Source organism: Littorina saxatilis, linkage group LG9 (genome assembly GCF_037325665.1).
Source record: "Littorina saxatilis isolate snail1 linkage group LG9, US_GU_Lsax_2.0, whole genome shotgun sequence".
Lineage (NCBI taxonomy): Eukaryota > Metazoa > Mollusca > Gastropoda > Littorinimorpha > Littorinidae > Littorina > Littorina saxatilis.
This window is the reverse complement of record NC_090253.1, coordinates 24,679,236-24,694,006: the sequence shown is the minus strand read 5'-3', so window position 1 is coordinate 24,694,006 and position 14,771 is coordinate 24,679,236. Positions and strand designations below refer to the sequence as shown.

The following is a 14,771-nucleotide window of genomic DNA, read 5'->3' as shown; positions in this document are numbered from 1 at the left end:
TTCTCGAGAATGTTTTTCAGCTTTACAAATGTCGATAGCATACTCTTTTCTGCTAACTTCCCGATGAAACAGGACTAAACCAATTATTTTCTGTCCCTAAACACCACAAAATGCCCAAAGTCAAAAGATGTTGTACAAACAGGGGAGTAAAACGGAACAGCCGTTTTTGTGTGCCTGTGTGAGCTCAGTTGCCGACTGACACAAACTTTCGCATTCGGCTTTTCTTATCTCGTAACTCCACACTAAATGCCCCACTTCCCCTCTGAAGTATTGATGTACAACCCATGGCACTAACATTCATGTAGTCGTTTATAACTGAGGTTGAAAAATTCGCTTCATGACGAGACAAGTATAAATGCCATTCACCCAAACTGAAAACTTCGCTGCCGTCTGCTCGCGTTGTACGGATTAACTGTTCTCTTCTTCTTCCCTTGTTGCATCCTAGTTCTTCAGTTGTTTCTAGTTCTACTTTTCCGTTGATGTTGTGTTTTGGTCTTCTTCATAAGTAGTCTTGTTCAAAATTAAAAAACTCAAACTTCTTTTTGTTGTATACAAATGAACTAATAAAAAGCTGTTTATCAGCTGTGTTGTCAAATCGAGTTTTTTTCCAAAGTCAGTGTGGCGCCTGCGCAAAACTAATGCGCATAAGAAACGGCGTCTGCTATCAAAACCTGAGATCAACGCATCGACACAAAAACTGTCATTTTGTAAGTTTGGAACAACAAATCAAGGTAAGAACAGCTATATAATCGCTATTGTATTTTCCGCGTTGCAATAGTATGAGTTATTTCTAATATGCTGACTGTTAGCAATTGATGTCACACGCATTCCTTTTTTGCCACAACTAAAGCAAACGTGTGCAAGATTGTATGTTACACGCTTTGATGCCGAAATCAATTATTTTGATTATGCATTTATTTCTGAAAAATGTTACCTTTACATACATTTAGTCACTACCTTAAACACTAATGTTTTTGGTATTCAATTCAAGTGATCACGAACGTAAAAAAAGGGTATAAAAGTGTTGTTACATTTTGTTGTGTATTCTGAATAGTGTGCCAACAGGCCTTGGTTCCGTCGCGATATAACCTTGAACGGTTGAAAACAACGTTAAACACTAAATAAAGAAAGAAAGAAAGAAAGAAAGAGGCCTTGGTCAGTCAACCACGTTGTATCTGTGTACTTCGTGTTTGACGGAAAAAAAATAACACCAACCCCGTTCTCCTGTAGGCCTATGTATATATATATATGAAAGCCACATTTTCTTCTTCGTTCAATTTCTGTTTTCAAAAGCTTCGTCAACTTTCCACTTGCACGACACGGTCCCTTTACCAAGCTTCAATTAAGAACCCTGAATACGAAAGGTCAAAACAAAACAATAGGTACTACTTTCACTATCGTCGTCTGCAACGAAAACCGAAAATGGTGAAACGCTTTGCTACGTACACAGAGGACGAAATTGCAAAGAAAAGATCTAACCTTACACCTGTGACTAGGAAAAGTTGCATAGACAGTTCCGTGCGGATCTTACCACGTATCAACGTACATCCGATGCTCAGAACCTACAGATGGGTGACGCTTTGGCGATTGAGGCTTCGTCTTCAGCTCTAACACGCACGCAGACAGTCAGGCAGGTCTAATCTGCACCAGCGGTGATGGAAGGTTTGGATTTAGAAACACTCGAATTTTACTTCGACAAAATAAACGAACCGAAAGACGAAAGTGTGCCCCAAATTCGGAAATTATTCTTTCAAAACTGCACCGTAAACAACATCAACATCACTGTGAGAAAATGAACAATCCCAACACAACCAGTTTCCCTGTGGAACATTTCGGGTGGACTTTCCACGACCTGACCTACACACATTCTCCGTGTTCGTTCGCGCTTTGCATTCAATCTGTGTTTGTGCGCGCGTGTGTTTGTGTGTTTAGCTTTCGTTGGTTTGTGCTGTTTGGTTCAAAAAAAGTTTATTTTTGTCATTGAAAGATTCAGAAACGTTGGTTGATACTTTGTTAAAGGCATTCAATCAGAAAAAGACACGCCACGCATTGGATCTATCTTCTGCGCGCATGCGTGTGTAGGCTATGTGTGAAAAGGCAAGTGTGTTTTCAGTCTTGTTTTGTGCCTGTTATTTCGTCCCCAAAAACTCATTACTGTCTTTCTATGCCTATGCTGTGAGACATAATCGCTATTACGAGTTAGTCGTGTGACAGAGAGTTTTCTTGCACACTCGACTGCTGCTGTCTCACTTCGGCTACGCCGTCGTGAGTCATCTACAGTCTCGTGTGCAAGAAAACTCTCTGTCACACGACTAACTCGTAATAGCGGTTTATAACAAGACATGTCGAGAAAGGCTCATTTTGATATCTTTTTTCTCGACATGTCTTGTTATCATTTGCTAACAGTCAGCATATTAGAAATAACGGTTTTATTATCCGTGCGTGGTAACAAACATAATACCCGAAGCGACCCTGCAAGTAAAGTGTCGCCATTTTGGCTTGGTTGGTTACAAGGTAAACAGAGCAAACAAAACAAACATCCAGCACACTTTCAGCTTTCAACAAGTAATCTTTCCCAAAAAGTTTACTGATTCACAACGTGTCCCTTCTTTTCTGTGCATATTATCATAAGAACACTCAACAACAACAAAAAACCAGAACACAGACTCGAAAATGCTAACAAACAGAAAGTCCGAAATTGGAACGTACAGTTCTCGGAAGAGCCTTTGTGTTGCACATGCGCAGTTGAATGTCAGTGGAATAGACCTTTTTCGTATAACCTTTGCCCCCAGCGTTTCGACCAATCAGATTTTAGGGCACGGCAGCCTCTCTCTGATAACCGGAACTAGGGGGAAATAGGTGCCTGGCCTGAAATACCTCTTTCACTTTCGATGCTCGAAGATTACTTTGCCAGAGGATTACTTTGAGAAATTCTGCAAGAAAACGGATTATCTTGTTCAAAATCATGAACAGAAAGTCAAGGACATGCACGAAGATATGGTTTGAAACGGCTATTGGTGGTATATGGACGAAAGACTTGGCGAACTTCCTCTGCATAAGCGAGGGTGCGTATCGCTAGCGCTACGTGTCATTTGTGCTGAGTGTCATTTGTCCTACGTGTCATTTGTGCTATATGTGCCGCTATCGCTACGTTGATTAGTGCTACAAATAATTTGTCGATGAGTCGCTATCATTCGTTCATTATCACTACGTGTCGACAGCACTACATCTTTTAGCGCGACGTGTCATTATCGCTACGTGTCAATACCACTACTTACTGACGACTCTCTCTTTCTCATTTTTTCAGTCTCTCGCTCTCACTCGTGGTTTGTGTATATGTATGTCTGTGTATGTGTGTGCGTGTGGGTGCGTGTGTCTGTCTGTTTCAGTGTGTGTGTGTGTGTGTGTGTGTGTGTGTGTGTGTGTGTGTGTGTGTGTGTGTGTGTGTATGTGTGTGTGTGTGTGTGTGTGTGTGTGACTCTCTCTATCTCTCTCTCTTGCTCACTCGCTCGCTCACTCACTCTGTCTGTCTGTCTGTCTGTCTCTCTCTCTCTCTCTCTCTCTCTCTCTCTCTCTCTCTCTCTCTCTCTCTCTCTCTCTCTCTCTCTCTCTCTCTCTCTCTCTCTCTCTGGCCTTAATAATAAACCATTCTGAGTTCTGAGTTCTCTCTCTCTCTCTCTCTCTCTCTCTTCTCTCTCTCTCTCTCGCTCTCTCTGAAGGAATATTTTGTTGTTCCTTTCAATTTGCCAGAGATTTGTAATTTTCGGAAGAAAGTCTCTGCATGATTTTCCGTTGTTTCTTTCGGATTTTGATCTTTTTAGAAAAAAAGGGCTTTGTTTTTGATTAATTGTAAGACAGTGTTATTGCATATATTTGTAAATGGAAATATTGACACAAGGTATAACCGAGGATATTGAAACCTATTCTTCTCTCCCAAATTCTTTTATGAAATGAGAGGGGGAGAGAGAGAGAGGGGGGGATTGACAGACAGAAAAAGCGCGAGAAAGCAGAAGAGAGAGACAGTTAAAAGGGGTGGAGGGTGCTTTTTATTTTATGGTTGGTTGGTTTTAGTTCTTTATGCACTGTTTTTGACAATAGTTTTCATTCGGTAAAAGCCAAATTCAATTACCGCTCTCTCTCTCTCTCTCTCTCTCTCTCTCTCTCTCTCTCTCTCTCTCTCTCTCTCTCTCTCTCTCTCTCTCTCTCTCTTCATTACACACACCGCACACACACACACACGCACACACACGCACAAACGCATACGTACACACGGTATCGTACACACAAACTCACACACAGAAAAACATCCGTGTATGTATATACGGTATCATGCGAGAGAGAGAGAGGTAGAGAGTGGGGAGGAGGAAATCCAAGATTAAGGGTGGGTACGAAGTCAACGTAGTTGGCATCGCTGGTAGCCGTGCCATTGCCAGACACGAAGTGACTCGAGCAGACTTTTCAATGGCACGACAAACCCCTGTCGTCGGATTGCTTGCACCCATCGCGTCCTTCGCTGTTACGCCTTCGCACTTGCACCCATCGGAAAGCCATACAATGACAAATTCTGTCCACCGTATTTCTCTTTCTTCATTCCACTGTTGCACTTGCAGTTGCAAACACAACAGTTTGCCTCGTCGTCTCCGCACTTGACTTTGCACCAAGCCTCGTTGTCGATTTTTCCTTTTGCCCCCTAGTTCCGGTAGATCTGACAATAAACTTCACAGCGCATGCGCCAAAATTTAAGTGAAAAAGGTCTGTATGTGTAAAAAACACCACATTTTGGCTGCTTGAAAAATAATAATAATGAAAGTATATTTTGTGTGCCTGTGCTAAGAACAAAGATAAAAGAAACAGTTTATGGTCCCACTGTTTAAAAAAAAAAGAAGTTACATTTCCACTAAAGTGGTTAGTTACAAAAAACATGTTAGGTTTATACATGTACAGTGGAACCCACATTTATGACCTCCAAAAATCTGAGAAAACCAGGTCTTAAAAAGGAGAATCTTAAATCGGGGGTAAATTTAGAGAAGTTATGAACAGAAAATCTGAAAAGGCAAGGTCTTAAATGGAGGAAGTCTTAACTTTGGGGGTTCCACTGTATACATTTACAAGAAATAAAATGTCCTCACTTCCTTTCAACTTTCAAAAAAAAGTGACAGGGTGTTAACGTTAGAAAATGTTAGTGGAAACCAATTCCAATGTATTCGTTACACTGTTACTGTTAGTATATAATCCTATTTTGTATGGAACACAATTCATCAAACCTACTTTCAACATTGGCGGAATCTGCCATCTTGCACTGCAGCATTGAATCCAGTCCAATTGTGTAAGGTCTGTAGATGCAGCTGAGGAAGCTTTGTAAAGAAGGCTAGTAGGTCAAGTGCCAAGGGGAGGAACTGCAGGAGAAATAATCAGATACATAAATGGTTGAAATGTATAACATCATTATAGGGTGTGTGAACAATGTGTTTCAATGTGTGTACAATAAACATCTGTGCAGTTAAAACTCAGATATCTATACAAAAACAATGACATGTAAACAGAACAGAACATGTGTGTGCCCAAGCACTAGTTTGTCAATGTCTGCATGCATGTACTGCAGTGTTATTGTGTATCCTAACATGAATTTCTGTCATAATATTAATGACAACCTTAGTACCTACAGTCAGAATTCAAAATTACCAAAGTAGGTAATCTTTCTTGCAGTAAAACAACTGTCTAGTTGCATTTCATACTCTGAATTTAACCCATTGAAAAGCAGTTTACTATCATAACAACTCATTAGCTGTAACCATTGATACAAGAAAAATGATATACCAATCACATAGGCCCCTGTATAAACAATAACATGTTGCATCTGCACCTTATTGTACCTCTGCTATATTAATCCTAAACTGTTGTGATGCTATGAAGTGTTAATTAGAAGATCCCTTACAGAAAAAAAGGCCCTGTGGCGAGCCTCGCAGCGAGGTCGCAGCGAGCCTCGCTGCGAGGTCGCTGCGAGGCCGTAATTTACCATGCAAATTAAGTTTGCTGCGACTAAGTCGCAGCTAGCTGCGATGTAGTTATATATCCTTATATGGAGATCCCACCCGCGAGCTTGATGTGATGAGGTCGCGGCTAGCTGCGATGTTCCCTGCGAGCTTGCCGCGACCTAGCAACAGCTAGCCGCGATGTCCTGGACCCCTTACTGTGAGCTTGCCGCGACCAGGTCACAGCTAGCCGCGACCAGGTCACAGCTAGCTGCGACCAGGTCACAGCTAGCTGCGACCAGGTCACAGCTAGCCGCGACCAGGTCACAGCTAGCCGCGATGTTCCTGGGATCATGCTGCGGCTTGCCGTGATCTAGTCGCAGCTAGCTGTGATCTAGTCGCAGCTAGCTGTGATGTAGTCGCAGCTAGCCGCGATTACCTCGCAGCTAGCCGCGATTACCCGGACCTATATGTGGTAGTCACAGCTATATATCCGCGACCATGTCACAGCTATAGCTAGCAACGACCAGGGTGAGCCGGGATATCCCTGGCCTGTCCTCCAAATTCTTACCACGTACAAGCTTTCCTTGAGCCAGCTACCTGTGCAGTTGTCACGGTTTACTGCGATGTCCATGAAATCATCAAGCAACGACCTTCAAATTTCACAGCAAGTGAGCTGCAACCTAGTGATGAGTGATAACTTACTGCAGTTATGCAGGAGGAAATGCTTTACCAAACCCTGAACATTGTTTAGATGGTTTAAAGTCCCAGTTAAAATATACCTAAACCCTAGCTCCCAGAAAAATGCTGCAACCAGCTTGTGGGTGCATGCAAATCCTTTCGCACTGACAGGCCATTGTGCTACATACATTCTAAATTGACTAGAGACAGAAGCAGTTCAACACATGCAGACGCATATTCTCAAATGTAAAACAAACAATTGGTTTAAATTCAAATTATTTAATAAAAGCTCATTTGGCATTAATTCAGATTAAATAGAGCAAGCTGTATCCTGCGATCAGGACGAACAAGTTCATCAGAGTTCACAATTTGTTGCCGAAATACAAGATCGCCAGCACTAGCAATCGCTCATGCTGTTTTTTTTTACCAATGTCACATGGGTTTAGCTAAAGGTCTCGTGAGTAATTTTTTGTTTAAACATAAACAGCTGCTTAACCTTTTTTCCAAAGTTAATTGCAATACACCCTAAAAGTAAAAGTGTAGAGCTAAATAAAAAAAAGTTTGGTACTGAATATCAGCGATATAGTTATTATGAAAAACTATATTTCGAAAATGAAATCAAGACAGTACATTACAGGCTAACCAGTACATAATATGTTGCATACCTACCAAGTAGTGTATGCACTCTCCAAGAAGTTCTCCCCAAGGTGGCTGAGTGCATCAGAAACAAAATCAACAGAGATGAGATTCTTCCGCTTTTTCGCGGAATTCTGCTCAAAAGTTGATCCCCAGGACCGTTTTCCTAAATCGTCCAGATCCCTTGAGAAAAAAAAGGGGGGGGGGGTAGAGGTTGATTATCAAAAATCTGACCTGCCAATGACTGAATCTCCCAAAAGACTAGACCGGTTTTTGATTGTCCGGACCGACAATACCTCCGACAAAAAAATCTCCGCCGAGCTCAAAACCAAAAATCTACGAAATGAACTTTAGACCCGTGTACGAACTGTCCATTTGGGAACAAGTTTCTCCTCATCATCAGTGTCTTCATCGCGGAAGTTCCTAAATGGGCTGATTTAGTTGTTGACTTTAGCCACTTTAGCAAGATGGCGTCGTCAATGCGATTGTTGGCAGAAACAGAACATGCTTTAGCTTCTGAGATTGATAAAGGGCTAAAGAACAAATGGGTTTGGGCGTGGAAAGACGAAATTATAACTACCGAAGTGAAGGGACAAAAACTGTCCATCCGTCTCGGAGATTCGGTTCAAAAGTTGAATGTTCGGGGAAGGCACAATGCACGTGGTGTAATAAAGTACTGGGCTACAAATAGAGAGGCAAGAGCGTGTTGAAAGACCATTTGACCACATATTTGTCCTTGTGTGCACACTTGTGTTTGTCAGTCTGTGAGTGTGATGTTATTTTCAGTGACTGTTGTTTATTTGTGAGATTCATTCTAGAAATGCATGAACAATGCCCAAAGTTCTAATCAAAATATTCTGCTGCTAAGACTCATTTCTGAGCAATTTTTTGTTATGTAAATGCTAAAAACGCATCAGCTTCAGCCCCCTGGACCCCAAACTTCCTTTACCCTCTTATGTCAAAATTTGGGAATCTCATCTCTGAATCAAGATCTCTGACAACCTGAAGAAATGCTGTTGTTCCTGTCTCCCCACTGAGGTGCTCCTTGAATTGCTTCTCCGTGCGATCAATGACACCACCAATCCGATCCACAGGAAAGGTAACTTCTGGGAAGAGCTTCTCAAACCAGGAGTGGACCTGAAAAAAAGTCAATATCAGTCTGTGTTCCAAAAGATAATATACCAGTGCATGAACTATGCTGCAGTATAGTAAAAGGGACAGCCAAAGAAATAAATACAAATTATCAATGTCTATTATTATTTTGTAATTAATTTTAGTGGATAAAGAAAAGACGCAAAGGATTGCTAGCCTGTTTATAAATACATAAGCATATCTATAAGACAAAAAAGAGTTGTGATCAACCGAGTACTTACCACTGAAGAGGGCTTGCCACTTTGCCTCTGTAACTGCAGCAAAACCTTGTTTGTCAGCCCCGGTGGATTTGGAGGTCTGCCACGGCCAGAGGCAAGAAAATAGTTAGCAAGTTGTTGGTGCATGTGTGTCATCTGGAGAAAAGAACAAAAAGTAAGTTATAACAATAACATCAAACACTACTTCTGCAGAAAGAAAAACACCATTCAAACTCAAAGAAGAAAAGTCAGTTATTTCATTTTCAATAAATGAAAAAGCAGCTACCAGTATTTTATAAAAAATATATCTGTAATATCTGTTTTCTCACACGAAATAAGTCGACATACATGTGCGAAACATTGCGAGTCCGCAAAACGTTCTCAGAGTCAGCTGGTGAATTCTACTTTTGGTTTCCACTCAGCTGGTGCAAGAAAAGAAGAAGTTACGTGACCAGAATAAAATCAGTTTTTGAACAATATGCAATGTTTTCATTTCGTAGATGCACCAGAAATAGTTTTTTTTTATATCTTTAGATACATTGTCAATGATTATTTTCGTCATTAGATTCTATTGGGTTAGAGAAAAAAACGAAAGCGGTTCGTAACACAACCCTTCCGCTTGAAACACAGACAGGCCATCGAAGTCGAACCACTTCGTCAAATTCAGTACAAAATACCTTCTGTCATTTCGTACATCCGCCATTAAAAACATTCAATCAATACTTTAATATGTCTAAACTTACCGAACAGAACATCTTGAATCGATGTGCCGGACGAAAAGAATGCTTGGGTCGAATTTGTTGAGTCGGTAATCGCGGCTTGAGCCACCGGGCGCCATTTTCAAAACTGCAGGCAAAGCTATTCGAGCCTCGTTTTGGGCGTCTTGCTCGGAGGACACATGTCGGACTGACTTCATTTTTTGCTTGTTTAAAGAAAAATTCGAGCTGAATCGAATGGTGTATTTCATTTGGCAGTGTGATAAAGTTGTCGGTAGTTTGATTTTGAAAACTTCAACCGCAATTTTTGGTCACTTTGTTTTCCAGTTCTCAAAATATACGAAATTATAGAGCTAGCTCTGCTCTTTTAAAACACCCATTGTAGTTTCTTTGACGCGGAGCAAGAGAGCGTAAAGTACGACGACCGAACTGAAAAATGTTGCGCATCACAGCGCGCGGAGGCTGTGTGAGGCTGAACGGTACTTCAATAAAATATTCATACAAAATCACATAGTAAACACAAATTAACTAACGAAAATGGTATGTATTTTGATGTGGTATACATTTTTTATTTTATTCGGTGAATTTCTTCACATTTTTGGCATCTTCAGGTGCATTTCTCTAACCTTCACTTCAGTCATCGGTTAGTGGTTCTAATAACCTTTAAAACAGCATGGTCTGGTCCTTTGAAATGGGGTGGAAAAAATCCCGATTGCGGCTAGGAGCTAAGTGATACAAAGAAGGTTTGGGGTACCTATAAGATCACAGAAAGACCAGTGGACGATACCTTCCGCCTGTGATCAAGACCTGGGAACACATAATTATTGCCGTATTAGACTATGTATGCTTGTTTGTCTAAAAATACGATCAGTATGGTTTAATGATTATAACAACTTTACAACTCTGCATTTGATCAATGGTAACCGCTTTTTTCATTACACATTGAAAGAAGCATTTGGTTTAAATGTTTTGGTAAACTTTTTAATGTTGCAACGGTCAAATGTATGGAGTACACCTTTTTTTTCCTGAAAATATATATATATATATGCCAAATTTGTTTGAGAATACTCCAAGCGCAAAACAGCTAGGGTTCCAGCTATATTTTTTAATGGAATTGTTTGATCGTCACACTGCCAGTTAAAATTTCTCTTGTTTGTTGGTGTGCAAGCTATATGTAGTGCTTCCATTCGTGTGCTGTCATGTATGCTCTGAATCTGATCATTTCTGTTAAGTCTTTATAATATAGGCTGGTTGTACACTTTGAGTTTAATGGGCAATAGTAAACTCCCTAAGCTAAATGCAGTTCGCAACACATCACCATGGTACTTTCTAGCTCCCAAATTTTAAAGAAGCACAAGATAACACTTTACCTGATTTTTAAATGGAAATGCAACATGCCATATAAACGGTTGCGACCATCTTTGTGAAAATATAATACTCGAGTTTAAAGGTGTTTGTCTACATTTTTATACAGAAATCGGCATCAAATACTAAGTCTAGCTATTCCCTACAAATATCAAAAATACACTCCCCTTCGATCAGGAAGGACGAAGCCAGGGTAGCCGATTGAAAATTCATGAAAGTAATGCAGCGTAGTACGATATCCTTATTTGGCAAATGCCAAGGGCAAAAGTCGACCTCTCAAATACCATGCATTTCGTGCGTTTAACAAAACATCGTGGACAGCGCTCTAATACACTGTGTCAAACTGTTGCTGTGATTGTGTGGGTGTGGCTGTCAGCATAGTGACATGAATTTGATTGGTCGATATTTATAGTTAAAACACATGCTCTCTCCACATGGAAATCAAAACATTGGAAGTGTTATACTGTACTTCTCAAAAATAAAAACTTTTTTTACATTTATTTTTATTTTGTTAAAAAAATTTCCCCATGCTTCATTCATCATCTGACATAACTTTTTAGCGAAATCTAACCATAAGATTATTGAAAAAAAAGCAGAAATGTAGACGACCTTTAAGCCTTGAATTTTGCTCCAACAACATTTTGTGTGAAACTACAGAATAAAAGTCTCTGGCAGTTGGTAAACAAACAAGAATTTCGGGCTGCTGATTTATACATCCCTTTAACAGAAGAATTAATGCCAAAATACACTTTTTGCTTAAAAACAAAAGAAAATATTTACTTTGTAATATTTTTTAAAACATGAAGCAAGCTGAGTGTTATGTTTCTGAATAATATTTGCTGCCACCATGTCTCATTCTTGTGCCAAGATGGTAAGAATATTTGCAAATAGGGCCACTCAGAGAGTCAGACACAATAATCGCTCTATAAGCAGGCCCCTCCATATGATATTGAAAAAGCCTCCATTAAGGTCCCGGCTAGCTGTGATGTTGTTCGGAAACTTACGCCAAGATCGCAGCTACCTGCGAGGCTCGCGTCAAGGTCGCAGCTACCCGCGATGTTGTTGCGAGGTTCGCGCCAATTGTCGCAGCTAACTTTGATGTTGTTGTGAGGCTCGCGCCAAGGTTGCAGCTACCTGCGATGTTGTTGCGAGGCTCGCGCCAAGGTCGCAGCTACCCGCGATGTTGGCGCGAGCCTCGCACCATGGTCGCAGCTAGCCGCGCTCTTGTCGCGAGCCTCGCGCCAGGGTCACAGCTAGCCGCGATGTTGTCGCGAGGCTCGCGCCAAGGTCGCGGCTAGCCGCGATGTTGTTGCGAGGCTCGCGCCAACATCGCGGCTAGCCGTGACCAGCTGCGACTAGTTGCTGCGATGTGTTTAGATCGCTGCGACCTCGCAACGAGGTCGCAGCGAGGTCGCAGCGACTTTTCTTTTCTGTAAGGGATTATCAATATCAAACATAATTTGCTCAGAAATATATACACACAACTATTTCAAATAAAATTCAAGCAGGTTTTTACTCACCAACACATCTCGACATATGTCAGCACAAGTATCCACGGGTTGCTCAGAAGGTTCAGGCCCTTTCCTTTTATGTGTAACCACAGGCGGAAGGTATCGTTCACTGGACCACCACTATCATAGAAAAACTAGTAGTGTAACATACGCAGGAAGACAGATGTCTGGGATCAACACACTGCTGAATTTCGCTTTCTTACGCTTGACCAAGGCAGGAGAGCTTGACACACACTGTGGATCTGAAGGAGTGACAACAACAGCATCACTGGAAGTGTCAATTTGCTGTACTTAGTGTTTCTTCGCTCGCTGGAGTCGAACAATACATGTCAGACGCTGGTAGCAGACGACACGATGATAGGTACTCGTTTCAGCTGTTTGTCCATTTGCGACTCGTTCCGTCAATTTTTTGGCAGACAGCCTGTTCTTCACGCTCAAGGTTAATCCACTCAGATGCACATGTCAAAGCTTTTGCCCACGAAACACTTGAAAATGGGGTCAGTTTTTCGTCAGTGTCTACATTCTGAAAATTATGGTGCAGTTCGCTGCCATGATGATATGTCCCGCGGAAACAAACACAGCTAAATTCTCATTGGTTAAAAAGCTTTTCACTGTGGACGATTTTCCATGGGGAATAATCGTGGTTTCGGCAGGGAGATAACTGCCTCTTTGCTAAATTAATTCATTAATGAAATCAGTACAGGGGCGGACGAGGGGGGGGGGGCACAGGGGGCACGTGCCCCCCCCCCCCCCCAAAAAAAAAGAGGAAAGAAAAAAAAAGGAAAGAAAAAAAAAGAGGAAAAAAAAAAACAGAATTTTTTTTTAAATAGGAACAAAAAAACAACAACAAAAAATCGAAAGCTGATTTTATGACCATTTCTAAGTTCAAATGGCACCAGATGGCACCATTTTGCTTCTTTGTGCAAATTTTTTTCCGGGGGGGCATGCCCCCGGACCCCCCTCGCAAATTCGGGCGCTTCGCGCCCATCACATTCACTTTCAATTCCAAGTGCCCCCCCCCCCCCCCCTTACAAAGCAACTGATCCGCCCCTGCAGTACTATCGTATGTGCAGCTATTAGTGCGTGAACATTGATGAATTCTATTCTTTTAGTAGTTAGGTTCCAGGTTCTGCAATGTTCACATGGTACCCTTCTCCGTATAGAGTTCTACGCCGTGTAGTCTACAACTTGTGTTGATTTGAAGCTGTAAGTACCGATAATGGAAAACACGTGCAGTTCTCGACACTATAACCCTATAACTCCAGATGTTTCGTTTCAATTTTGTACTCCATGAAACGCCACGTGTTTTATGTGTCTTCTTGCACGAGTTTTCCGTGCAGTTTTGTTTTTACATTTAGTCAAGTTTTGACTAAATGTTTTAACGTAGAGGGGGGAATCGAGACGAGGGTCGTGGTGTGTGTGTGTGTGTGTGTGTGTGTGTGTGTGTGTGTGTGTGTGTGTGTGTGTGTGTGTGTCTGTGTGTCTGGGTGTCTGTGTGTGTGTGTGTGTGAGTGTGTGTAGAGCGATTTAGACCAAACTACTGGACCGATCTTTATGAAATTTGACGTGAGAGTTCCTGGGAATGATATCCCCGGACAGTTTTTTCTTTTTTTCGATAAATATCTTTGATGACGTCATATCCGGCTTTTTGTAAAAGTTGAGGCGGCACTGTCACACCCTCATTTTTCAATCAAATTGATTGAAATTTTGGCCCAGCAAGCTTCGACGAAGGCTGGACTTCGGTATTGCATTTCAGCTTGGTGGCTTACAAATTAATTAATGACTTTGGTCATTAAAAATCTGAAAATTGTAAAAAAAAACTAAAAAAATTTAAAACGATCCAAATTTACGTTCATCTTATTCTTCATCATTTTCTGATTCCAAAAACATATAAATATGTTATATTTGGATTAAAAACAAAATCTGAAAATTAAAAATACAAAAATTATTATTAAAATAAAATTTCCGAAATCGATTTAAAAACAGTTTCATCTTATTCCTTGTGGGTTCCTGATTCCAAAAACATATAGATGTGATATGTTTGGATTAAAAACACGCTCAGAAAGTTAAAAAGAATAGAGATAAAGAAAAGCGTGCTATCCTTCTCAGCGCAACTACTACCCCGCTCTTCTTGTCAATTTCACTGCCATTGCATCGAGCGGTGGACTGACGATGCTACGAGTATACGCTCTTGCTGTAAAAATGCAGTGAGTTCAGTTTCATTCTGTTAGTTCGACAGCTTGACTAAATGTTGTAATTTCGCCTTACGCGACTTGTTGTTTTTGACGAAGTCTAAACCACAGGTGCTTGCTATAACCAGTAACATAAAAACCTCCGTCGATCGTTTGTCGCGTTTTTAATGTGTCTTGTTTTGTTTGCCTTTTCGCACAGACGGTCTAATTGACATTTTTAAGCCGCCATTATATGAGGCTTACTGGATTTGGTCTGTCTGTTTGTTTGTTTGTTTGTTTGTTTGTTTGAGTATGGCGGGCGGGTGGACGATGTCTTACAAACAAGTCGGGTAAGACTTGTATCTCTGGG

At 41.1% G+C, this 14,771-nt stretch overlaps 2 protein-coding genes across 4 annotated transcripts in view; one reads left to right on the top strand and one right to left on the bottom strand.

The window, feature by feature from the left end:
- Window positions 1–14,771, top strand: part of LOC138975678 (carbohydrate sulfotransferase 1-like) — a 33,504-nt gene that overhangs the window by 4,040 nt on the left and 14,693 nt on the right. The gene's annotated exons all lie outside the window — the stretch shown is intronic.
- On the bottom strand, window positions 6,917–12,155 carry LOC138975677 (uncharacterized). Of its 2 annotated transcripts, XM_070348409.1 has the most exons (4): window positions 9,382–12,155; window positions 8,663–8,794; window positions 8,292–8,426; window positions 6,917–7,472 (listed from the first exon to the last, which is right to left on the bottom strand). In XM_070348409.1, the coding sequence occupies exons 1-4, from the start codon at window positions 9,391–9,393 to the stop codon at window positions 7,428–7,430; spliced, it is 324 nt and encodes a 107-aa protein (XP_070204510.1). In that variant the 5' UTR covers window positions 9,394–12,155; the 3' UTR covers window positions 6,917–7,427. The 2 variants fall into 2 exon arrangements, with proteins under 2 accessions (XP_070204510.1, XP_070204509.1); XM_070348408.1 differs by lacking the exon at window positions 6,917–7,472 and having other exon boundaries at window positions 7,480–8,426.